We start from the raw sequence: 26,187 nt of genomic DNA on the forward strand, positions 1-26,187 counted from the left end.
TCTTAGGGAGAAATCAACACACATGGGTGTATGTCCTTTGTTGCTGAGATTTATTGATAAAAACAGTACAAAAAACCAACCATTTGTACACATATTTACAAATAATAATAAAAAGTGAGTGAGTACAATTCAACATTTTCAGCAATCACTCACAATCCTGGCACTGCCATGGTATCTGTAGTCTGCATTTACCACATGTGTATCTTTTGCAGTGAACACATCGCACAGTGGCATGATTGTTCTTGCAGTTGTGTTTGACCTGACACGTGGCTCTTTTTCCAGGGCTAGGTGTGGAGGGTTGTGTCCGAAGCAACTGTTCTTTTCTTGCCTTCTTCCCAGCTACATGAGAGCGAGCCAACTCTGTTGCAAGCGCCACCAGGAAGTCCACCCGTCTTTCCTTCGTCCTGGCGACTGGCCAGCGCCATGTTCCTTTGCGGACAGTGTACTCCCGAACCATCTGGTCCATCACATCCACGCCACACTTTGTTTTGTTGTAAAGGGAGACAGTGTTTGGCTTCCTTTTGGTGGTGTTATCAGTCTGAACCACGCTGTGCATGCTGCTAAGAACATAGACTGTCTTCTTCCGTTTGGCCGCATACGCCGTCAGCGTGGCAGCAGAGGTTGAAAACACCTAAGAAATAAGATAAATTGTTATTTCCATAGCCCTTTTACACACAATGAAACACATAAACATAGAACCACAAAAGACCTGTAACATACCTGAGTGGTGAATTCATTGCGATCTGTCTGTCTAGTGGATTGAGGAATTTCCCTGCGAATCCTGTTGACTGTGCCGAGGATGGTGGTTTTCCGTCTAAGAAGTTTTTGTGCAAGTGAAAGCGTGGTGAAAAAATTATCCGTGGTAACATTTCTGCCCTTGTCTAGGAATGGTTCCATCAGCCTCATTACTACATTTTCAGAAAGTCTCTCCCCAGTGGGACGATTGGGGTCCTTGCCAAGATATGGGAAGACATTGCAAATGTACTTGGATTTTAGGTCGCAAGCCACCCAAAACTTGATCCCAAACTTGTCAGGTTTACTTGCAATATACTGCAGGAAACAGCACCGAGTCTTTGATGGGAAAAGCTGTTCATCAACGGTGATATGTAGACCAGGGTTGTAGCACGTGATGCAGTTGGTGACAAATGATCCCCACACACTGGAAATTGCAGCAAACTTGTCAGTCTTTGCTCGATCACAGCGGGTGGACTTGTCATCAAAGCGTAGGTGTTGCATGATGTTTTGGAAGCGGTTTCGTGCCATAGTTCCAATTATCTGTGGGTTTCCCAGGTTTGCTGACCAGCAGTCATTTACAGATGGAACCCTGTAAACCCCCCGCAAGATCACAATTGCAATAAGGATGAAAATGATAAGAATGATATTTCCTTTTTGGTTTTGGAGAAAGTGTTACGATAAGACTTGAGAATACATAGCAACAGAAAAGGTAGATGGAGAGTGGCTCCAATGCAAATATGGCTGGATCACTATCTATTCCAGGGAAATGAGTATGCGACCCAAATATGGCTCTATCAGGCACCAGAACACAGGTGTCTGTGTCTTCCTATCTTAAAGTCTCAGAACTTTCTGAACTGTAGAGAAGGAAATTTATCCATCACCCTGCTCAGTACATAGCAACTCACAACTCACAGCAAAAATACCCCCAAGTGAGTAATTGTGCACTGTAAAAGTCTCAGTTTTCTCTTGCCCAGACCATAACATATACCCAGGGTTTAAAACTAAAACTGGGTCAGCAACAAATTCTAAATTTTGGTGTTTCCGAAATGGCAGAGGAGAGTGGACCTTGGGCTGAAATGCGGCTGAAAGATGAACAGATTGCTCAGTGTAACATTAAAGCACAAAGTTCATCTAACAAACAAAGATTGGGGGGGGGGGGGGCTTTCTCTCTCAGTTTTACCTACTACCCTCACTTTACAGTGTGACTGCAGGCGTTTAACTTTAGCTCTTCCCTGCACCATGTGTGCTCTACTCTCCACCCTCATCAGGCACGCTAAATTAAGAGCCAACCAGGCACAAACAGCAGCAGCAGCCCAAGAGCCGCAGGCAACAAGTCGTGACATTTCAGCTTCCCTGCGGCTGAAAGTGACCCCAGCTCTGGAACCTCTGGCCTTAAGCACACATACACATTCACACACAGAAAGTACACCACATCTGGCAAACACAGCTCTCTAATATATAACCAAACATAGCCTAGAATGTCACCTATCCCAATATATTCAGAAGCAAAAAAACCAACCCAAAAAACACAGACTCACACAGGGATCAAGCCAATTCAATACCAAAGCTCGACAGCTCTCATGCATATTTATGAAAAGGGAGAGTGGACCTACTCCACAGAATATCAATCGGAATTATAGGACAGGAAGAGCTCAGAAGAACTTGACAAAAAAAAGAAAAAGTGTGCACACATACTGTAACTATGTAGGTGCAGTGGGTCAAAGTTGAACTGAGAAGTCAATCTATAAACTGAAGAACGCTTAAAAGATTACACTCCTGTATAGCTTTAAGGAAGACTGACGCTGCCACCCACATGCAAAGGAGCTTCATGAATGTGTTTTTCTTTTAATGATGTCATTTTGAATCCAAATGACATGCATTTATTTGGTATTAACCAAGGCTACATTATCATATCATAAACAAAGTTATGAGAGTTTACACAGGGTTTCAGATTGGCTGTTGCGTGAGTATTGTAATTAAGTCATGAATTGTTTGGCATCAAAAACCCTAATCTTTCTCCCAACACCAAACAAAACCTCAGGTTAATGAAAATGGACTGGCTCTTATATAGTGCTTTTCTGCTATACAACCTGTCTCATTCACCAGTGCATTTATATAAGCACATTTTTCTATGTCTGAGTGCTACCTAACATTTACACACCTTCACACTCTGTTGAATGCATCGGCAGCAACTTTGGGTTCAGTATCTTGCCAAAGGACAACTCAGACCTGCCAAAGATCAAACCAACAATCTTTTATTAACCTGCTTCACCTCCTGAGCCGACGCCACCCTATAATGTTAGGTTGTAATAACAAATGCATCTCAATAAATGTACAAATAAATGAACTAAGTCACTGAAACTTAGCAAGCAGGTCTGGCCCAGATCTGGTATCAAGCCGGCACTGCTGGTTGATTTCTGGTATGATAAGACGTATGTCATTCAGATATGGGCCAGGCCTGGGATAGATGGCACTGTCTACGTGATGGCATGCAATATCTGGCTCGATTGTGGTCTGGTTTATGTGGCCCAGGCCCATAGAAAACAGGTCTGGCCCGGATCTGGCATCAAGCTGGCACTTCTGACTGACCGGTATCATGGCAGAGTGTATGTCAACCAGATGTGGGCTAGGTCTGGCAATGATGGCACTATTTGTGTTCCTATTTTTCTATTTTAGTTAGATGACCCAAATGCCATTTGCAATACTATACTGCTATAGTAGCCAACGTTTCAAATGCAGGTTTGACAGGTTTGTGAGTGTACACTTTAACCAAAACCTAGTGACGGTTTACTCCTCTTTGCTGGTGGGCGGCTGTAGCTCAGGCGGTAGAGCAGGTCACCTACTGATCGGAAGGTTGGAGGTTCAATCCCTGGCTTCTCTTGCATGTCAAGAGTGTGAATGTAGTCAGGAAGCACTCAGTTTAGAGAAAGTGTGTGATTGGGAGAATATGGCATGTTGTATAGAGCTCTGAGTAATAAGGGGGAAAGGAAGTGCGCTATAAAATAATCAGTCCATTCACTATCCGAACAGCGTTCTGTCATCTTACTTTTGCACTATTATGTTCCGGCACATGTTGCTATTACATGGCTTGATTAAGGTACACATTAAGCTGACATCTGGGCCAGCACAGGGCCAGCAGTGTGTTTGCAACTGGTCCGTGGCTGCACACAACTTACACATGGCCCACATACCGCAAAGAATGATGCCCTTTTGGTTCAAATTATTTAAATGTCTTATCTTAGAAGTTCCAAACAAATAGAGTACCTTTGTTAAGTTGAATGAAACATTTGAACTGCTGCAACAAAACAAGGAGACAAAGGAAAGGAGATGGTGATGATCAGTACATGCTATCTTAGGGTTCAGCTCAAACCTCTTCCACACTGCTAATGATGGCCCATCAACCCCCCACACAGCAGGCTGAGTTAGTGCTAAAACAATTATCATGCAGTAATTTAACAGGCATCATGAGGAAATGTTTTTCTACAACATTAAATTGCATTTCCACACTTCAAGTAGAGACGGCTTCATTACAAACATGTGTGCATGTTTAAGAGAAAGGGTAGGGTGCGACTGGAAGGTTGACTTTGTACAGCGTGTCACCTTTTGTGGAATTAAATGAATACATCACTCTAGGCCTACGACGGGCACCAGCCTGACAGCCCGTCTCCATCATGCTGCAGGACACGGAGCCACTGATACTTGTCAGCTGGAGAAGAATCATTTGCATTGAACGAGGAGCAAAAAGAGAATGAGAGTGCTCCAGCTTCGCCTCTTTCACTGATGGAAGCCTCTTCTGGGCTTCAAGAGGCCTGAAATTTCTGAACGAGCAGAAATCCTGATTTGACTCATGAAATAATCATCAAAGGCATTAACTCCACTTCACAGCGAGCATTTATTTTATGAAGCATTTAGTTGTAGCTATTGTATTCTCGCATTACAGCATATTTAATGAAGGAGAATAATCTATTGGCAGGCAGTCCATTTGTTATGAGCAGCGCAGGCTGACAGCTAATAAAAATGACATATCTGTTTTGGTGCTCTCTGTACAAAATATAAAAAATGAGCCTTATCACCATTTAAATGCTTTCTTTTCATTGCTGATCCTTTAATAACCACCATTGTACAAAGCCACTTTTTTTTTTTAACTAATAGAAACTGCTGTGCTCAAACAGACGCCTAATGTGAGTATGCATAGCTTTCAGGGGAAAAAAGTGTTTGCATATCAAACAAAAGTGAAAGCTCGTTGGCAGGAATAGAGGGAGGCTTGTTTTTATTAGAATAAGTTTAGAGTTGATAGTAAAATATTAGACATTACAAATCCTCCATTTTCGGAACCTAAATAAGTTGCAGGGAAAAATTAACTTCATGAAACAATTAAAATTTGTTAAGATACTAAAGGGCAAGGCTTAAAACAATCCCAAACGTTGCTTTATAAATTAAAAAAAAACAAGTACATGCCATGATTGAATAGCTAATAGAGGTACTTTTAGCAGTACTAGCTCAAGTCATTGTTTTCTATATTAGTTTATCAGTTTCTCACATCATTCTGGAGGATTTTTTTGTATAGCAATGCTTCTGTTATTTAAATCAGGTTAAACTCTGAATTTTGAGGGCTATCGCAATACCTCGATTATTTTCTTTTTCAGCAGTTGTGTTTTAGATACAGAAGAGTTCCTGGTTGACTCAATGAATTAAACCTGAAACCTCAAATTGTTAGCCCACCACCACTGTGCTTTACAGTTGGTATGAGGTGTTTGTGATGATATGCTGTGGATTATGGCCAAAATCACCACTTAAGTCCTGGCAACCCTTCCAAAGAACTCATGCGTTTTTAGTGTTTATCTAAATGCACTGTCGTGAACCTTTAACATTAGACACACGAGCTGAGGCTCGCAGAGTCTGTCAAGAAGTGTCTTATCTCCCGAGATATTCAGCCCTGGGAAAATTGTGTATTAACACAAGACAAGCTCCAACTTCTGCTTTTATAGTGGTGTTCACACTTGCTGATGATTAGCTAATCGAGTGCATTCGATTAGCAGCATCTGGCTTTTCTGACCCTCTTTATTTCTATAGCAGTAGGAGTGCACTTAATTTTTCACAGGGACAAAGACTTGTACAAACAAAAACGTGTACTTCCAAGCAGCATTGTCCTGTGAAAATGAAAAAAAAAAGCTCTAGGAAAGACATTTCTAATAATTACACTGTAATTCCATAGAAAAAGCTGGAAATTTACCTATTTACAAATCTGTAGAGACATAGAGCAAAATCAACATATTTACCCTAGTAAATATGAGACCGTACACTGATTGACTGCTGAAGCCAAAAACTACACTGCTGAGAGAAAAAGAGACTCAAACAAAGTATTACATTTGCAGACTACAGAGCTAAGGTGGAACAGCCTAGTGTGTGAGATATTTCTCCCTGGGTTTGCAACAAAAACAAAGAGTCCAGTGATCCATTATTAATTTTGAAAAGAAAAATGCTTTGAACCATACACACTACTGCACAGTGAGAATACTATTTTGTTGGGCTCGCATCTCACTGTCAAGAAAGAGGATCCAGTTATCATTCATATATTCTAATGCCCTGGATGTTGAAGGTAGTGTGAAGAGACACACAGATAACATAAAGAAATTATTCTGCACACTGACACATGGCACAAACATTGATTGAAAGTACTCTGATATATTTTTCTCTAGAAATTTCTCATATGCCTTAAGGACTGTAAGTTCAGTCCTTGTACAAGCTCATGGTCATCGTATCTTAAACCTAACACATGACTTGAAATATATCATATAGAGCAGTTCTTGTTTGTGGGATCCTGAATTATAATCAGATTTCTTCAACTTCTAAATGTGCAAATTTTCCTTTGCCATGAGCATCACAAACAAAATTTGATTTGCCTCCACTGTGCTACAAACTCCAATCGATTTGATTTTCATATTTATCTGTTAAATGTTGTACCACTTAAAAGTTTGTGGTCACGTAAAAACGTGCTCACATTTGTTGTTTTATACAATTTAACACACTACGTTGTCAATAATAAAGAATAATTATTCAAATCATTAATCATTTATTATCTACACAAGTGTACAGCGGCTACAGTGTTCTAATGGCAAGTTGTATTATGTTGAAAGGAAACGTTTAGGAAAACATATTTTGTGTGTTGGCAGAGTTAGCACGACTCTGGTTCTGATTAAAGAAATTCAAATTCTGCTTCTCAGTATTTAACATTAACGCCAGAATCTGAGACTGATCTGCTGCGTCAGTCTCTGTGGGCACTGTGCATACTGCCCTTTTCATGTAGTATTACCAACTGCCTCTGACCAGAATCAAAAGAGAAGCTGGAAACATTGGTGGCTAAAAGAGCAAGAAGACAACTACATCAGTTTGAATTATATAGCATCATATATCATATGCCCCACTGCTCATCATCTAGCACCTTTATTATATGGTACTCATAAGCAGAGATGGGCAGTGTAATCCGATTACTTTTTTCAGGTAACGAGTAAAGTAAGGGATTACTATTGCAAAAACGGTACTTGGATTATCTTTACTTTCCCGTAGGAACGCTGCGTTACTGCGCTACTAAAACCGTGATTTTTTTGCGAGAATGTCTCATGACAGGGAAGTAAGCAAGTGCGACGGTTGTGACAACAGCTGTGTGCAGATCAACAGTGGATCATCGAGTACTGGAGAGAGTATGAGCGTGCAGCGTTTAAAAAGTGTAGAAGTACTGACCTTACTTTAACCCTTGTGTGGTGTTCGTATTTTTGTTACTCAGCCAGTGTTCATGGGTCTGGTGGACCCGCTAGAGTTTTGGCTTTCCAAATTAACACTATCAAACAATTTTATGTTAAATTACTCAACAGATGTTTACTTCATCCCAATTACAAGCCATATGAACAGCAAACATGGTTAATTTTTTCCCTTTACCTTTATTAGATCACATTTATGAATTAATGTGCTTCTCGTTTTTCTTTTATATAAAATGTTATAAAAAAAATCAGTTATAATCAAGTGGAGTGAGTGGAAAGACACAACACATTTACACGTGAAGCAATATGTTTCACAACTAAATGGCATCAGCTGCTCATCAATGGTGACATTAGGCCCAGGGTTGTAAAACAGGGGAGGTGGTGCACACACTTATCCCACACTGTCCTGATGGCAGGTAGCTTGTCTCTCTGCCGTCGAGCTGGTCTGTCGTCTCGGTTATCAAAACGGATAATCCTGGAAATTTTGTGGAAGTTTTCCAGAGACATTGATGCACGGAAAGGTTCTTGCCGGTTTCTGCATCCCACAGGCATTCTGTGGATTCCCCTTTGGACCTGAAAACTCCAGCAAGGATAAGAACCCCAAAGTAGGCCTTTGGGGTTCTTAGATGGATTTGGTCCATCTCCTTCCACCTCTCTCCAAAAACACACCTTCCTTCTAGATTACTGCAATCCAGAATAATTTTCTGGATGGAATCTGGGATGAAAAGCTCAAATGAAGACTTGATGTCCTGCACATGAGTAACTGTCAGCCGTGTTGGCCCTGGCTTATCACAGTAGCAGCTCTGCAGGGTGGCTCATTTCTTGGGCAAGAAGAACATTCAATTTCACCAGTTATTGACATCCATATTTCTTCACTTGCTGTCTGGTGGGCTTGTTCTGGTCCTGGAGCTGGCTGCAGATGGGGTACTCGTCTTTGTTTTGTTACTAAATGGTGCTCAACCTCATCCTCTTCTTCAAAGTCACTGTCAGACTCAGAAATGTGAAATATTCTGAAACCTCTTTGTCAACATCATCATCAGAAGCCCCTCTCTCTTCCAAAATCAATTGGATGGCCCTCGCAGCAGATAATCTTTTGTCATCTTGATCAGTTGTGATAAAGAACCACACTGGCAAAGTCTTATTTATAGTATTATGCCCCTAATTTGCAGGTGGGACAGGGTATGAGAAAATAAAATTTGGATCCCTCAAGAAAGAGGGTAAAATGTGTGGGAATGTAAGAGCAGACGTGTTGATAGTTGAATTTTCAACAATGTTGCAACTTTGTGCGCGAGCAGGAGGGGAAGAAAACACCATCAGCAGCACCAGAAAGGAGGAAGACAGAGTGTAGGAACACAGGACCTACACTTTCAACACTTTTACTAGACCTGGGTCCAGTGGACCCGAACACCTTGTATGTAATGTAAATGCGTGGGGGGAGGTACAGTATGAGGTCATTGAAAATTTGTTCAGATTCATGTTCTTCACAGAAAATAAGCCAAAGCCAATGAATTTCAGGTTGAAAAAATAATTGTTTAATTTTTCTTTTGAAAAAAAAACTGAAAACGGGTCTCACAGACCCGAACACCATACAAGGGTTAAGTTTGATTCCATAAAAAGTGACAAAAACATTAGCATCCATTAGCATTGTGCGTGGGAAGAAAACATCTTTTTACAGCGAAAAAAACCCTAAACTTCCAAGCAAGCTCCGAGTGTGCTACCACGTAATGGGAAATTCACAGAGAAACTGCCGTATCCTTCCACTGACCGCTGCGGCACACCTGCACCAGGGTAAACCTTCGCCTACCCAACTCCTGCTTTACAGGTGAAAATAGAGCAAAAGGACTGCTAGTCTTTGATTTTATTTATTTTCTGCTGTGTTTTACTTCAATCAATAAATCTTTATTTATAAAGCACTTTTCATACAAAAAATGTAGCACAAAGTGCTTAACATAGTTAAAAGCAGCCCACCCCACCCTCCAACTCACTCCCCACACTCTCATTAACATAAATGATGTGAATACACACATATCTCTCCCCCCACCCACACACACACACACACACACACACACACACACACACACACACACACACTTAAAGAGTAAAAATTGGGCTGGGTTCACATGAGCCAAGTGAGGAAACACTATAACAGGGAGCCGTCTGCACCGAGAGCCGGTCACAGACCGCAGCCTCCAGGCTGGGCACACAGCAGGAGGGAGGCAAAGGAGCCCCCCAGCCAGGCTGAGAGGAACCCCAGAGACCCAGCAGCCACGGTCGATCACAGCCCCGGTGCAGAGAGCCCCCTTCGAGGAAACACTATTGTCACATCACATGTGCAGGTACATTGGTACAGCACATGCGAGTGAAATTCTTGTGTGCGAGCTTCACAAACAACAGAGTTGTGCAAAATACAATAACATAAACAGGCAAAATATACGAATGGCTAAATCTGAAACTAATAAATATATATGTACAATATATAATAGTATATGCAAAAAAAAAAAAAATTTCTGGATGTGTATACTAAATGTTTTTCTACGTGTGTGTGTGTGTGTGTGTGTGTGTGTGTGTGTGTGTGTGTGTGTGTGTGTGTGTGTGTGTGTGTGTGTGTGTGTGTGTGTGTGTATACACATATTTTACAAATTAAATAGAGTCAATAAGTAAAATATATAAAAATATACAGCGTGAGACATGTGCAAAACAGTGGCATTACTGTACAGTATGGAGTGCATAATGTTGAAGTTCCAGTAGTGAAGGTGAGGTGTCTATGATGTGTTCAGCAGTCTGATGGCCTGATGGAAAAAGCTGTCTCTCAGTCTGCTGGTACGGGACCGGATGCTGCAGAACCTCCTTCCTGAGGGAAGTAGTCTGAACAGTTTATGGCTGGGGTGACTGGAGTCCTTGATGATCCTCCCCGCTTTCCTCAGGCACCGCTTCCTATAGATGTCTTGGAGGGAGGGAAGCTCACCTCCAATTATCCGTTCAGAGCACCGCACTACTTTCTGGAGAGCTTTGCGGTTGTAGGCGGTGCTGTTGCCATACCAGGTGGTGATGCATCCAGTGAGGATGCTCTCAATGGCACAGTGATAGAAGGTCCTGAGGATGCGAGGGCTCATGCCAAATCTTTTCAGTCTCCTGAGAAAGAAGAGGCGCTGTTGCGCCTTCTTCACTGTTTTGTTTATGTGTACTGACCACGTAAGATCCTCAGCCAGGTGTACACCAAGGAACCGGAAGCTGCTCACTCTCTCCACAGCAGCGCCGTTGATGGTGATGGGGGTGCGTACTTCTCTGCACCTCCGGAAGTCCACTATCAACTCCTTTGTCTTTGCGACGTTGAGGGTGAGATGGTTGTCTTGACACCAGTGGGTCAGGGCGCTGACCTCCTCCCTGTAAGCCGTCTCATCACCGTTGGTGATAAGACCCACCACTGTAGTGTCGTCTGCAAACTTCACAATGATGTTGGAGTTGTTAGTGGCCGTGCAGTCGTAGGTGTAGAGTGAGTACAGGAGAGGGCTCAGTACACACCCCTGTGGAGCACCAGCGTTCAGTGTGATGGGGGATGAGGTGATGCTGCCCAGTCTGACCACTTGGCGTCTGTCAGACAGGAAGCTAAGGATCCAGCTGCAGAGGGAGCTGCTCAGTCCTAGATCCTGCAGTTTCCTGTCCAGCTTCGAGGGAACGATGGTATTGAATGCTGAGCTGTAATCTACAAACAGCATTCTCACGTATGTGAGAATGCTGATACAGAACGGGATACAATATAAATATAAATATAAATAGAGTAAGAAGATTAAAAAATGGATAAGAATAAAATCAATAAATATTAGGTAAAGCCTAAATTAATAATAAAATAACAGGATAGAATAAATAAGCATAAAATAAATAAACGCTAAGTAAAAGCTAAATTAAAAAGGTGGGTCTTGAGCCTGTTCTTAAAAACATGTACGTTCTCTGCGGCCCTGAGCTCCTCCGGCAGGCTGTTCCACAGACGAGGGCCATACCACTGAAAAGCTGCCTCTCCGTGAGTATGTGTCCTGACTTTAGGGACAATCAAAAGGCCAGTACCAGAGGACCTCAGGGTCCGCGAGGGTTCATATGGTAAAAGCAGATCTGAGAGATAAGAAGGCCCAAGACCATTAAGACATTTAAAAACCAATAAAAGAACTTTAAAATCGATCCTGAAACACACGGGGAGCCAATGCAGCGATTCTAAAACCGGTGTAATGTGGGCCCGCCCTCTGGTCTTCGTCAGCACACGAGCTCCCGAGTTTTGCAAAAGTTGTAAAGTTGAAATATTCTTCTTAGGAAGACCAGAGAGCAGGGCATTACAGTAATCAATGCGACTGGTAATAAAAGCATGCATCAGCATCTCCGTGTTGGCCCGAGAGAGAATTGGGCGGACTCTGGCTATATTTTTTAGATGATAAAATCCAATTTTGGTTACATGTTTAATATGTGGGATAAAACCAAGCTCAGAGTCAAAAATAACACCCAGGTTTTTCACTTGTAACGAAGGACATAGTGAAAATGCCTCTAATTTAGACAAGAGTTTCTCTCTCTGAGCCTCAGGACCGACGATTAAAACTTCAGTTTTGTCCTGGTTAAGCTGTAAAAAGTTTTCTGCCATCCAAGATCTTATATCTAAAATACAGTTAAAAAGGGCATCCATTGGTCTGGTGTCATCAGGAGACACAGAGATGTACAGCTGCGTGTCATCAGCGTAACTGTGGAAGTTCACTCCATGCCTCCTGATGACACTGCCGAGAGGGAGCATATACAAAATTACAATATTAAAATTAATAAAACTATAAAAGTTTTAAAAATAGACTTTTCCATTTGATTACATTTTGTATGATGGATTATGCAGAAAAAGTAAAATTGGGCTGAAAGATCTATCGCTTTATCACCTATTCAGGTTGTAAATCGTGTTTTTTAAAAGTAACTAAGTAATTAATTACTTTTGAAAATAAGTAATCAGTAAAGTAACGGGATTACTTTTTGGGGGAAGTAATCAGTAATTAGTTACTGATTACTTTTTTCAAGTAACTTGACCAACACTGCTCATAAGAGACAAGAAAGTAAGCAGAGTCAGAATCAGAATACTTTAATAATCCCTAAGGAAATTATGTGGTTACAGTTGCTCCAAGATAAATATATTACAAAGTTTACAAAATATAAAAAAAATAGCTCTATACAAATAGCTCAAGAATATTACAGAGGTGAAATTTATATGACTAGCATTTTATTCTAACTTGTAAAACTTTGTTATTTGTTATTTTTACTGTAGCACATGCTCTACAGTAAAAATAACAAAGAGCATGTGCAAAAGGATGTAACTATTGCAGTGTGTGCAGTGTACTACATGGAGGAGTTATACAGACAGGAATGATTTCCTGTGTCGTTCAGTGGTGCATTTGGGTAATCTCAGTCTCTCACTGAGCGTGCTCCTGTGACCGGCCAGCATGTCATGGAGTAGGTGGGAGGTGTTATCCAGCATTGTCCTTATCTTGGACAACATCTGCCTGCCCAACACCAACTTAAAGGAGTCTAGCTGCATCCGCATCACATTGCTGCCCTTGCGGATCAGTTTGTGATTGCGACCCTCAACCTTGCTGTCCCAGCATACAACAGCATAGAAGATGGCACTAGCCACAACAGACTCGTAAAAAATCCTGAGCATTGGCCGACAGATGTTTAAAGACAGTCACTAACAGGATTTATTATTAATGCAATCAGAATTAGTTCGATTTTTATTTATTTTTTGAAAACTTACTTTCAAGAATGAGTACTCTCCTAAACATTTGACTGGTATGATTTGGCACAGCCATTTAATAATAATATGATTACGCACATTACTACAGCAAAATAATTAGCAAGTTACGTAAATCAAATTTTTTCAAATGCATGAAAAAAAGGTGAAAAAATGTAAATGTCGGTGTGGTTGTTTTCCAGACTATGTTTGGTTGTTAGCAGCTGCCAGACAACCAGCAGAAACTCCAGGATGTCAACGGTTGCAACAATCATAAAGCGTCATATCAGTTTTTGAACTCTTAGCCTAACAAGGCAGCAAATGGACAAATAATTCCTTAAGTGGAAACTGCTGACTTTTGACTGAATAGTCAAAGTGATAAGTGGTGGTATGAGTGTTAATGGGGGATATAACACTTAATACCAGTACAAATTCCTCTAGCATGTTTTTCTATAGTATTATGAGTCTGCTAAGACCAGAGGAGACGGTGGTTCAAACTACTATGTGATAAATAAACAGCCACAGTGGCAGGGTTGCAGGCTGCATCTCCTGAGATGGAGATTGTGGGCTGTAGAAAGTCTCGGAAGTGCTGTGACAGCTGTGGGAGGAAGCTGTTGAGGTGACAAGTGTTCTTTATCAAAATCCAGTGGCATTGTCTGTGGGAGAAAAGTTTTGGAAATGAATGGCTGCCAGAGAGTTCTGGGTTAGCTGTATATCATCCTGCCCTTTTTCTTCACCTCCAGTGTCATGCAGCGATTTCATAGAAGGCAGATGACAGCCAATTATCTGCTATATAGGAAGGTCAGCACTCTGCAGCTTGTCCATAGAACGGGAGGAGAAGGAGGTAAAGCAGATATGACGATGGCAAAGCACTCCGGTGCCTTCTCTACTGACCTGTAAAGTATGACCAGGATTGGTTGCAAGGCGTTGTGCTTCAGTTGTCACAAGAAGGCTATGCTTGATTGGAGATTGTGGATTTAGCAAATGTTGCGATCAGGTCAGAGGGTGGTAGTGGAAAGGTGCACAGCTTGAGGTATATAGATCAATGGGATGTGATGTGAAAGAAGAAATCAATTCTCATTTTCACAGTTTGGAGTGTGTTCAGCATGACATTAATACCAGCCAAGCGCTGTGTGACGCAGGCCACCTCAGGTTTGTTATAATGAGGGTGATGACGATGTCAGGTCTAAACAATCAACGAATCGTTTGAGTACAGGATGTAGTGGAGTGAATAAAACATAAACAGAGGGGAGCGTCTGCCAAAAATTAAAAATATGCCTCATGAATGGCTGTCCCTGAATTTATTATTAATATTTTGTTTTACTTTGGGCACCAGATTTCTTTGACTCAGCAAATATCGTAGCCCAAGATGTGCCTCTTTCCCTTTCATGGCCCCTGGTGGTACTATGCTATATTGATTCCTCCCACCTCCACCCCCCAGTTTTCTAGTAGTGTTGGAGAAATCAATACAACAAAGTATCAAGATATTTTGCATGGCAATATTTTATCGATATAGGGATATCAAATGTTGTCATCTTATCAAAACTGCTCATACAAATTGAACTTTTTAGTGCTACAATAATATGTACATAAGCTACAGTTATTATAGAAAGAAGGTGGTATTGTAATGCGGCATCTCTGGCGATTCCAATCTTCTTTTGCCACACATAGTCATAGAGACAAACTGCTTCAAACTTCAAACTAATAGCAACCACAGATGTTTCTGGGAAGTTTGAGAGAGACCCCCAATAAGAATGTCTTTTGCTGCTAGAAAGCAGGCAGAGCCACCGCTGTGCTATGTGAGTAATTTGTTTTCCTGAGGGACTCACGCTATCGAGGCTGCTTCCCTGCAGGCTTCTTAGCCAGACAGGGAGCGGCACTGCCCAATGACATGTTTAGTTTTCAAAGGCGGCATCACAGAAATGAGAGCAGCAGCTGAGAAAACCAAATGTTGATCTCAAAACTATCTTGAGAATATAGGAGCTTTGATGTATGACTTAGGTTTGATGCCTTAATGCTCTGCCTGAAAACCACATCATCCAAGTTGAGCATTATTTTCTGGTAAACCTCAGTCACTGCTGTATGAGTGTGCAGTCCTGCCACTATCAGAAACAACACTTCATGTGTGTGCGTGCGTGTCATCATTCTGTCTGTAAACATAATAGCCCGAAATGTTTTTTAATAATTCTGATGAAACTTTGTAGGGGTTCAGAGTGGGGTCATGTTAACAATCCATTAAAATTTGTCTTACGTCCACGAAGGTCTTCAAGGTCAACTTAATGATTTGTTGGTCAAAAATGGACAAAAAGCTTTAGAACTTTGAAACTATGATTATTACAAGTGTGCTCTTTGTTAAAAATACATATTAAATAATTAAAATACCATTTGACCTCTGGCTTTATTTAAGGTCAATAAATTCATCTGAAGGTTAAAGTGATAATAATCACTTTTAACACTTTTTGGCTCTTTTTAAATGTACTTTAAGTACTTAGTCTTTTTTTTCCCCCTGTTGGCAGATGTGAAATGCAAAGTGAGGTCAGAAGTCAAATGTAACATGTAGTGTGATATTTAGAATCCCCGCATATCATTCCTAATATGCTTTCAAGACCTACAATGGCAATAACAAACAGTTTAAATAGTTTCATACAGCATTATTATCATTTTGACCTACAGCTTAATCTGCTGGCCTTAAAGGAGAGTACAGAGATCAAATGTGTCATTAAGTATCTTTCTACATGTTGACAAAAAACAAACACACTTATGAGAATCATAGTTTTTAAGTTATTAGGCTTATTGTCAATTTTCAACAAATAAAATGACCTTGAAGACCTTGGTGGATGTAAGCCATGATACCATGATCCCACTACAAAATTTATGAGAAAAACTTTTCAAACTATCATGTTTACAAACTTAATGGCATGCACACACAAACAAATATTTATATTTAAATTATATATTTAATATGGCTTTCAACAGAGCAAACAACAAAAGCCTCCAGTTCAGTGGCATCAACGTGTCTTGTAGAGCAGCGGTCTCAAACCCCCGGGCCACGGCCGGTACCAGTCCATGAGTCGTTTGGTACCAAACCACGAGTGTTGAGGCTCGGGTGTGAAATTTGTGGTTTTCAGGGTTTCATCGTTATTTTTTTTTATTGTTTTTAAAGTTAACTCTGTTTCCCTGGGTCTTTTCCCGTGTGTTATGAATAAAACTTTTTTTTGGTACGGGTACTGGTTTTATTTTGTTGTATTTATCCGCGACACCTTAAAGGCTGGTCCGTGAAAATATTGTCAGACATAAACCGGCCCATGGCGCAAAAAAGGTTGGGGACCGCTGCTGTGGAGAATCACTCACCTTACAATGCTGCCAGGATGAAAGCTTTCAAAGTACGGACAGCTCCATGTATTTTTGATGTATCTCTAGAAGAATTTACTCATCATTAAAGCAAAAGTAACTTCTACATAGCTAGCCTAAACAAAATACCCCATTTAAATGACTCTCTCTGACCTTTACAGTTTACAGCCAGAAGAGTTCTGGTAGTATTATCTTTTATTTTATTTTTTTTCTTTCTTTCGTAATATTATTTTTTTACATTAATGTCATGGCATAACAGTAAAGTTGACCGAGTATTTTTCTGATGTCAGGTAAATCATTCCTACAGTTTAAATGAGTCACTGCTGACAGCCTGTATTGCAGTGGAGAAGAATGGATTGGTGGAATTTGAGATGTAAGGCAGTGTTAAGACAGGTGTGCTCACATGTTGGTGTCACATTTTACACAAAGGAAAATTCAAAAGAAGGCTGGAGGGCAAAGGACCGCAGTACTGTTTATGCCCACCAGGTAGGCGTGTCCCAGTAGCACTGACGTCACGCAAAAACTATGGATTGAACGTGTACAGAACGCCAAATAACTGCCACTTTGAAAATGTTTGTGACAGGAACTTTGTAGCCCTTCGGATGCACTTTAAGGTGTAAAAATAGTATTCCAGTAGGTTCCAGTACTGTTCACATAATAAGCGCACTGTTCCACATTTGATATCAAGATGGGTTGAATACATGTGTAAAATGGAAACAGTAACTGTAGAACAAACTGTAATTCTGGGAAAGTATCTATTAAGTCCAGACAAAGCCAAAGACAGCATTTGTACCGTATTGCACACCTTTAAAGCAAACCCTGCAAGGGAGTGCACTTTCTAGAATAATCTAGGGAGTTCATTGAGGAAACTGGCATCTGTCGGAGGTGAGAGGCCATGGCTCATCCTAGTGCTGCTCCACTGGGGAGATCAGGAGTTCAGGATCGCAGCCAGCAGGTTATTCTTCTTCAACATTCAAACACAAATCCCATTTCATGGCAAAACAAGCTTTTGTGGATCAACCTATAGCACGAAATAAACAGGCTGGAGGAGGACGCAGGAATTTTCTATGGCAACACTTAGTTTTAGGATCATTTTAGGATCATCTGGCAGAGAAAGACGAAACCAAATTGTCAGTGGCAGTTTTACCAAGTAATGATGATTAATCATTTTGTTTTGTCAATATGCCATCAGACCTGCTTTTCAAAGGTATAAGTTATAGAGAATCAGATGCTATGAATTAATTTTCTTAAGCTAAAATTTATTTTAACACAACGTACAAAAACAAAATGAACAACATTAACATTTTTCTTCCAATAATAGAGATTGAAGTCATGAGGTGGATAACAGTCAATGTGGGTATTGGTACAACTGTCTTATAAAAGAAATCTTCCATTGCCTTTGGGTTTAGGCAGGGTTTTTCTATTCTACACATGACCTGTACTTTTACTAAGGCACGGGAGACTGAAATGTTCACCTTTACACCTGTGCAAAGGAACTTTGTAAGCAAGGAATTTTAAAATATCCATAAATATGCTGACTTCTGTTAAAACGTTTGACAGACGTCAGCATCTAAAAATTGTGGAGAGCCAATTTATCGCTCCCGTGTTCAACTAACTGCTGATATCAATAGAATTCAGCAGTGGGCCAGGCATTTTCTGCATCCAGCTTCCCTGCACTCACCAACATTCATAAACTTTTACCAGGAAGCCAAGCTTAACAAGTCCCTCTTCTTCCCCAGCATGTTTCTTCAAAGAGAAGAACCTGTGAGTGCTTATGAAGTGAGGCACTGAGGGAGAGGCAGACCTGTAGAGTGACAAAAGGGCAAGCAGATGAACAGAGCAGCTGGAGGAGAATGGCTGAGCATCTTTGAGTGCACTGGTGGGAAGAGCAGTGGAGAGACCAGGCTTTGAGTTACTTCATCACAGAGCTATTGCCACTTGCTGACAATAAGAGCGTTACTGGTACCCAGAAAACTGCTGTCTAGGCAGAAATGGGATTCTTTTGTTCTATTCAGTCTAGTGGAGCAGCAATAAACCTTTCTCCCCATTCCCCAGTGCTGGGTGCAAGAAAAAAAAACAACTTTTTCTGCTTTAACACAGGGCACAGAGAAATGCTTGCATTCAGAAGATGTTTTACCTTTGAGGATGAGGACAGCGGAGGAGGAGAGGAGGGGCGAGAGAAAGGATATTATCATATCAGGAAAGCAGAGTTAGCAGAGTCAGTGGGAGGGAGGAAAGACAGGACCGTTTGATTGTGCAGGGAGAAAGATGAAGAAGGAAAGGAAAGACAGAGCGATAGAGAAGGAATGTCTGATTGGATTTGGGTGAGCCGTAGAGCTACAGTGGCTGTGTGTTAGGTGGCTGAATGGGAGACTTGTGTTATAATGGGAAAGAATGGCCATCGGCAGAGGGCTAATAGGGCCTTCAGAGAGGATTCAGAGGTTCAGAACAAATCCTCAGTCACAATGGAGCACAGGTCTGCACCAAGCCAGTCAAGGCTGCGCCCATCTCACCAAATTTAATTACGCTCACAGTGTGGCGGTCTCTCTCCGAAAACAACTCGTCTCAAAATAACTTCATCCTGCTGTGGCTTAGCTGGGTTAGATTTGCATCTAAATCTCTCTCTTGCAATACCTCACAATGCACAATATATGAAGAAAAATGACTGAAAGTCAGTTAAACGGTTTGGTGGTAGTGGTGAAGAAACATTTATAATTATACTATGTCTGAATGTTACATAATGAGTTTCATCCAAAATTACAGGAATGAAAGTCTTGCTAATGTTAGCTGTATGGTAATACTATCTAGCTACATAGGCATGCTTTAAAGGTATAAAGCCCTGGATGGCCTTAAATTTTCTTCTTTTAAATTTGGACAAAACTGGAGTTATTGTACTTTAAGTCCCTAAAAACCTCAGAAACATGGTGTTTAACCAGGCACTTTCTCTGAATGGCATTACCTCGTCTTCCTTGGAGTCATTTTTGACCAGGATATGCCCTTCAACATGCAAATGAAACAAATATGTACGACTGTGTTCTTTCATCTGTGCAAAATTGCCAAAACTACAAAATCTCTCTAGGATGCTGAAAAGTCACTCTACAATCACAGTAAGGTATTCTGAAAAGCCTTCAGTTGACCTACACTGTTACAAAAAACATGTTAAAAAAAAACAAAACGGTAATATTCCGGCAGCTGGGGCGCCAAAACACTACCGTAAAATAACAGAAAATAACTCCCTCATAAAAATACGGTTATTTCCAGTAATGACAATACAGTTTGTTGCGTTAATTTTACATGGGATCTTGCCCTTTCAAGTGATTTTAAACATTAAATTAGGAACATGTTAATGTGATTAAACAATGAAATTACCTATAAATAGGGAAAAAAAACAAATCTTAAAAAAACAGTAATATTCCGGCAGCTTGGGCGCCAAAATACTACCGTAAAATAACAGAAAATAACTTTCTCATGAAAATACAGTCATTTTCAGTAATGATAATAGAGTTTGTTGCGCTAATTTTACATGGGATTCTGCCTTTTCCAAGTGCTTTTAGACATTAAATTAGGAACATTTTAACGTGATCAAACAATGAAATTACCTATAAACAAGGTCAATGAATGTGGCAATATGAATCATAATACGTAAATGTACAGAAATATACAGTTAACAGTTGGTTTAAATAATAATGGATTGCATGCCCTGGGACAGACTGACAGAGGCGAGGCTGCGTATCGCACCATCGGCCCCTCTGGCCATCACCAGTAGGCGAAGAGTCTTAACCACGGACACAATACCGAGAGTGTCCAAGCCGGGGCTCGAACGGCAATCTTCTGATCACAAGGCAAACTGTCAACTCTTGAGCCACGATCGCCCTAAATTGCAATGATAATAATACTTATGTGATGTAAGACAAGCTTATAGGAATCATGTTATATACTTTTCCATAGCATTACATTTGAATTCAACAGTTCGATCTTTTAAATAACGGACAGGTATTTGTGAAATCATGATACATTTGTGAATGTATTTTAACAATCTAAATATGCATATTTAATAATCATGGCAATTATGTTTCATTACATTACAGTGATTTAACGTTAATTTACATTTGAAATGTGAAATCACAGTCTATTTACGTAACTTTAATGATATTCTAGAAGAACAGAACAAAACTGTAAAATGCACAGTAAAATACTTTTATATTAGGATTTTTTCCTACAGTACAGCCATACCCACGACCTTGTGGTTGTTAGTTCACATTCATTGGCTGATGCTTAGCGTCATGTTATTATGTGTCCCAACATCCAATGGCATGTCACATTGTTTTCATGGCCACACCCTCACCCCAGGTGCAGAGGCCTATTTCTGTTCAAGAATGTTGTGAATACTTTGAGATTTATATTAATTGCAATTCCTACCTCTACATTTATTTTTTTAAATATATAATTAGCACAGCGTGGCCGTGCAATGTTTTATATGTTTTTTTTAGTTTTTATTACTATTAATTATATTTTCACTTGTTACCTCTGAATTATTGAATCAGACCAAGATGACATGAAATTTTCAGCAAAATTATAATTCAAATACTCCTTTAATTATTGATTATTCTCATTAATTTTCGATCATTTTATATATTTTTCCATAGTATTACATTTGAATTTAACAGATCATTCTCTCACATAACAGACAAATATTCGTGAAATTATGATACATTTCTGAATGTATTTTTACAATCTAAATATGCATATGTACAAAAAAATATATTTAAAAAACAAGTAAATTGTGTTTTACTATATTTACAGTGATGTTATGTTATCTTACCTTTGACATGTAAAATCACAGTCTACTTATGTACATTTAATGATATTCTAGAAAGACAGTACAAAACTGTAAAATATACAGTAAGATACTTTAACATTAGTGTTTTTTGGAACAGTGGAATATGCTGCATTCAGAGTGCTGACAGGGACTAGAAACAGAGCTTAACTCTCCCATATTGGTCTCTCTCTTCATTGGTTCCCTATTTTATCCAGAATCAAATGTAACATCCTTTTTCTAACATACAAGGTCTTAAGTAATCAGGACCCATCTTATTTTACAGACACGATAGTATCATATCATCCTAGTAGAGCTCTTTGTTCTCAGACTTACTTGAGGTTCCTAGGGTACTTAAAAGTAGAATGGGAGGCACCTCTTCTGTGGAACCAGCTCCCAGATTGGATTCAGGAAAAATACACCCTCTCTACTTTTAATATTAGGCTCAAAACCTTCTTTTTTGATAAAGCTTATAGTTAGGGCTGGATCAAGGGACCCCTAAGCATCTCTTAGTTTTACTGTTATATGCTTAGGCTGCTGGGGGCCTTCCCATGATGCATTGAGCACTTCTGTTCCACTCCCATCCTTTCACTCCACGCATGTTTATACACTACTACTGTATGGCATTAAATTTCTCCCATAGTTCATGTTTTGTCCTGTCTCCCTATGGTCTCTTCTCTCATCTGTTTTCCCCTTAACTCCCAACCGGCAGATAGCTGCCGCCTTCCTGGTTCTGCTGGAGCTCTTTCTAACACTGCAGGTGCTGTACCTAAGGTGCTATTCAATATAACACACTTTAAGCAACTACTGTTATGACTTGGCACTAAATAAAACTGAATTGAACTGAAATTTTTAAGAAATCTGTATAATGCCTGCCTGATCTGTTTCTGTCCAGAAGCAGTATCTTCATTACTGCGTAATAAAGTGTGTTCATGGATCTCACTGTGAACAGACAATTCAAAACCCGACAAAGACATAGAGGTAATGGACAATGAAACACATCTGACTTAAAGTAGGTTTTGACTAAATCCAACTAAACCTTAAACACAGCACTAGAAGACATGGAATAGTAAAAAAGTCATGAATAAGTTGAAATGGATGTGGAAGGAACAGTGAAAGCTAGTATTGAAATAGAGGTTTGGGAATACAGACCAACTGGCAACTTTTGATGCCAATAATCAATTATGTACTTTAGTGTTTTGGTTGGAAGACTGTAAACAACACATAAGTGTAAATGCAGTTACAACATTAGTTCTTGGTGGGACAGCCCTATCCTGAACATTTTTAGAGCAATATACACTATAAGTGGCTTAGCAATTAGTATATCTAACTGGGTGTGTTTGAGTGTGGCTGAGGGCCTTTAATGCAACATTTGCTTAGTCCCAGCACTCCTCAGGGCTACATATGTTGCATAGAGCATGTCATTGTGCCTGAAGGAGGGGGGCAGTACAGTCATCTGGCCCCATTTAGCTTTGCTTGCTGTTGTTCGGCCAACCCACTGTGCAGCAATTATGCCTGAAGGTAATGTGAGAAAAAAAGTGAGAAAGAGAGAGAAGAAGAGGGACTAAAAAGGAACTCTAAGGGTCACCTTTAAAGCACAGTAGGGGGCAGCGCATTTCTCTTCAAGTGTGGATCATATACAGTACTACGTGCTTGAAGAAATAAGTACACGGGCACTGACATACACTGCAATATACTTAGGCTGAGTACTCAAAAAAGATGTCCTGAAGAACTCATTCTTTACTTCCATGCATAAAAACTTTAAACCAAAGCTTATCTCATCAGCCAATTTAAGATCATGTTGCCTATATGGAAAGGAATTCATTGAATGGATGCAATATCTTGGGTTAACATGAATGAAACATTTAATGTTGTAACCATTAAAGATAGAACTTAAATGCTTGGACCTCACAATTATTGAAGCAGTGTGGGATACTGGGGGATACTAAGACAGAAAAGAACAAAAGGCAGACAACATCCAAAGAAGAACTTTAAATATCCTTCAAGAAGCCTGGAGAACTATTCCAGACAATTCCTATTTAAGGAAATTAAAGTAAAGCTCAACCAAAGAGAGTGCAGGCAGTGTGAAAGAATAAAGGTGTTAGGACTGTACAACTTCTGTTTTCCCCTGTATACTGTATTTTCATGTATGTTTACGCATATTTTTACAAAAATCACTACATCAATGTGGGACAGCTGTGGATCATCTGGAAGAGTGGGTCGTCTACCAGTTGCAGGATGAATCCCCAGCTCATGTCATAATTTCTCTAGGCAAGATACTGATCCTAAGTTTTTTTTACCAAATATCTTGAGGATCACACATACACTGCTTTTTTGAAAAGATTAGAACTGGGTAAATGAGACTTTCACTAGAGCTTAAAACTAAAAAGAAAGCCACTTTATAAGTACCAGTCAATTTTCCTAGCAAAATATAAAGAAACGGGACACGGCTCAAGACCTTTGCATAGCGCTGTACATCTATTAAAACTTTTCAGCAACTGTATGTCTTGTTTCCCTTGCTTTAGAGGACCAGCTCAACTTCACTCTCCCATTGTGTGCAATTTTGCCCTCGTATTGATCCTCAGCAAGAAATGATAATTTCTACCTCACATGCTCACTTGGACGACATGTTTTACAGAACTTTAAGGCTTTTACCTTTAGAGCACAGGAGGAAAATCATTGTCGCCTGCCCTTTAAAAACAACTCATAGCTTCTCTGGGGGCCACAGGGTGATCTCACTGCTGCCACTCACTGATATCTTACATCAGCTTCAGGGACAAACCTTACAATCCACTGCCAGGAATTCATTAACAACTAAGAAGCCATTAGAAATATTCCCACATTTTGTCAAGAAAAACAATCAGCTTTTTCCCATACTGGTAGTTCACAGCAGCTCAATTACAAGGCCATATGTTCCACGTTTGTATATGGTTGTTTATACAGCATTGTGTGAAAGAAGGGGTTTGGTGATTTTTTTGCATTTTTCTATTTCTTTATACCTCACAGTGATCTTATGAACACTGAACACGGAACGTTATCTTTCTGCCCATAGTGTACTGGTTGAAGGGCTCTATTATTCCAGTGACTGGCCTGCCATCATGCTCTGGCTTACACTGGTAATGCTGTAATAGTACACTGCTCTTTAATTTACTCATCAACAGCCTTCTGCAAACAGCTAAGAGTAAGATGATAAATCCAGTCTAGGTTTAATTTAAAACGAGCACGCTCTGTACTCCATGGAAGAAAAGTTATACAGAAAAGCAGCCATGGGCCAAAATGAAGAGGATTACAGCTGGATTACCTGTGTTCTGACTCGTGGATGGAGAATATGACTCCTGACGTGGAGGACTTCTGCTGGATGGAGGCCAAGAAGGTAAACTCACTTTTACTCCTGAACAGCTGTACCACTTTTTCTGTGATGTGTGCTGGGGCGTGAACTGCTCTCCCAACATCTGAAGGAATAAAATGAAATGGAAAGAAATCATGAGCTTGTGTCAACTCTTTTCACATGCGATGTGCCGTCTGCCTCCTCCGTGCACACTTGGCAAAAGCGCAAGCAACATATTAAGTGAGCTAATCACACATGGTGAAACACAAAGTAACACCTTTACACTTTGAAATATCTCTGAAACTGCTTTGGCAGTTCTGTCTGGCAAAAAATAAAAATAAAAATAATCTGTTGATGCCAGCAGGCTTCATCCACAGCTTCATACGCATGCTTAGACAGCAAACTTTGCATAGATGTGTGTGTGCGTCTGTGATATAAAAGAACTTTATGTTCCCTTAAAGACAGAAAGATAAAGGAGAACCAGCAAAGATCAAGATTTTCCCTTGGCATATCCACTTGCATTCGGGTAGCGCTCTTCCCTACAAGTTCATAGTTTGAATAAATATAACTATAATAATTTCTAATCTCGGTCTCATAGTAATTGTGATTTAAACTTATTCATGTAAGTTTAAATCATAGTCTATTTTATCCTTAAATAACAGCTGTACCGAAGGGGAGAAAACCTAAGTGAAAAAACATGACCAGTTACAAAAAAGTCAAGAACATGTCAGCACGCCTTAAACTCTTCAATAGACTCTTATTGCTATCGTACATCAAGGATTTCACATATTAGCACTGTTAGCGTGGGGATATAGTCACTGACCTACCAACATTTTAAATGCTGCATTTGCAAAAAGGACTGAACTCTCTGTTTTATCATTAACACATTAACATTGTTGGTAGATTTCAAACACTGAGTTATTTGCAGCTTTATACTGTTTGAAGCAGCAGTACATTTTATTGTATGTAAAATTATTGGAACTCTAAACAACACTGGGTTTAGAGACACTAAGCTACTAGCAGCTATAGCTTATTGTAGAATTAGCAAGTCTGAACCTGTAATAAAAATCAAAAACATCAAAATGGGACACTGCCAGGATCCAAATCATTTTTATTCGGCAGAGTCAGGCACACTGCTCTTCACACTTTAGACACTGAATTCCACCTGGAAAAGCAAACAGTGTCAAATTTGAAGAAAGCTGTTGTGTGTTCACATCTTAGTGTGCAGCATCTGGCTTTGTCCTTGCTTGTAGTTTTTGTATTTGTTGTTTATAGAAATAAACCTAAATGTATATGTCTAATGAGGTTCACTATAGTCAAAAGAAGATTCATATTCTGTCTGCAGTCATTCACCTTTAATAATAATAATAATAATAATAATAATAATAATGGATTGCATTTATATAGCGCTTTTTCGGGACCCCTCAAAGCGCTTTACAATTCCACTATTCAT

At 39.9% G+C, this 26,187-nt stretch overlaps 1 protein-coding gene across 1 annotated transcript in view; it reads right to left on the minus strand.

Annotated features, from left to right (window-relative positions):
• The window catches only part of LOC147339415 (protein kinase C-binding protein NELL1-like), a 307,103-nt gene that overhangs the window by 235,363 nt on the left and 45,553 nt on the right, over positions 1-26,187 (minus strand). Inside the window, exon 3 of the mRNA XM_086294400.1 lies at positions 24,708-24,858. Within this exon, the coding sequence (XP_086150526.1) occupies positions 24,708-24,858 (151 nt within the window). The remainder of the gene's footprint in view (positions 1-24,707; positions 24,859-26,187) is intronic.

Source organism: Aulonocara sp. 'chitande type north' Nkhata Bay, linkage group LG1 (genome assembly GCF_057382095.1).
Source record: "Aulonocara sp. 'chitande type north' Nkhata Bay isolate Kocher_YH1m ecotype deep benthic linkage group LG1, A_spYH_male_GT1.1, whole genome shotgun sequence".
Taxonomy (NCBI): Eukaryota; Metazoa; Chordata; class Actinopteri; order Cichliformes; family Cichlidae; genus Aulonocara; species Aulonocara sp. 'chitande type north' Nkhata Bay.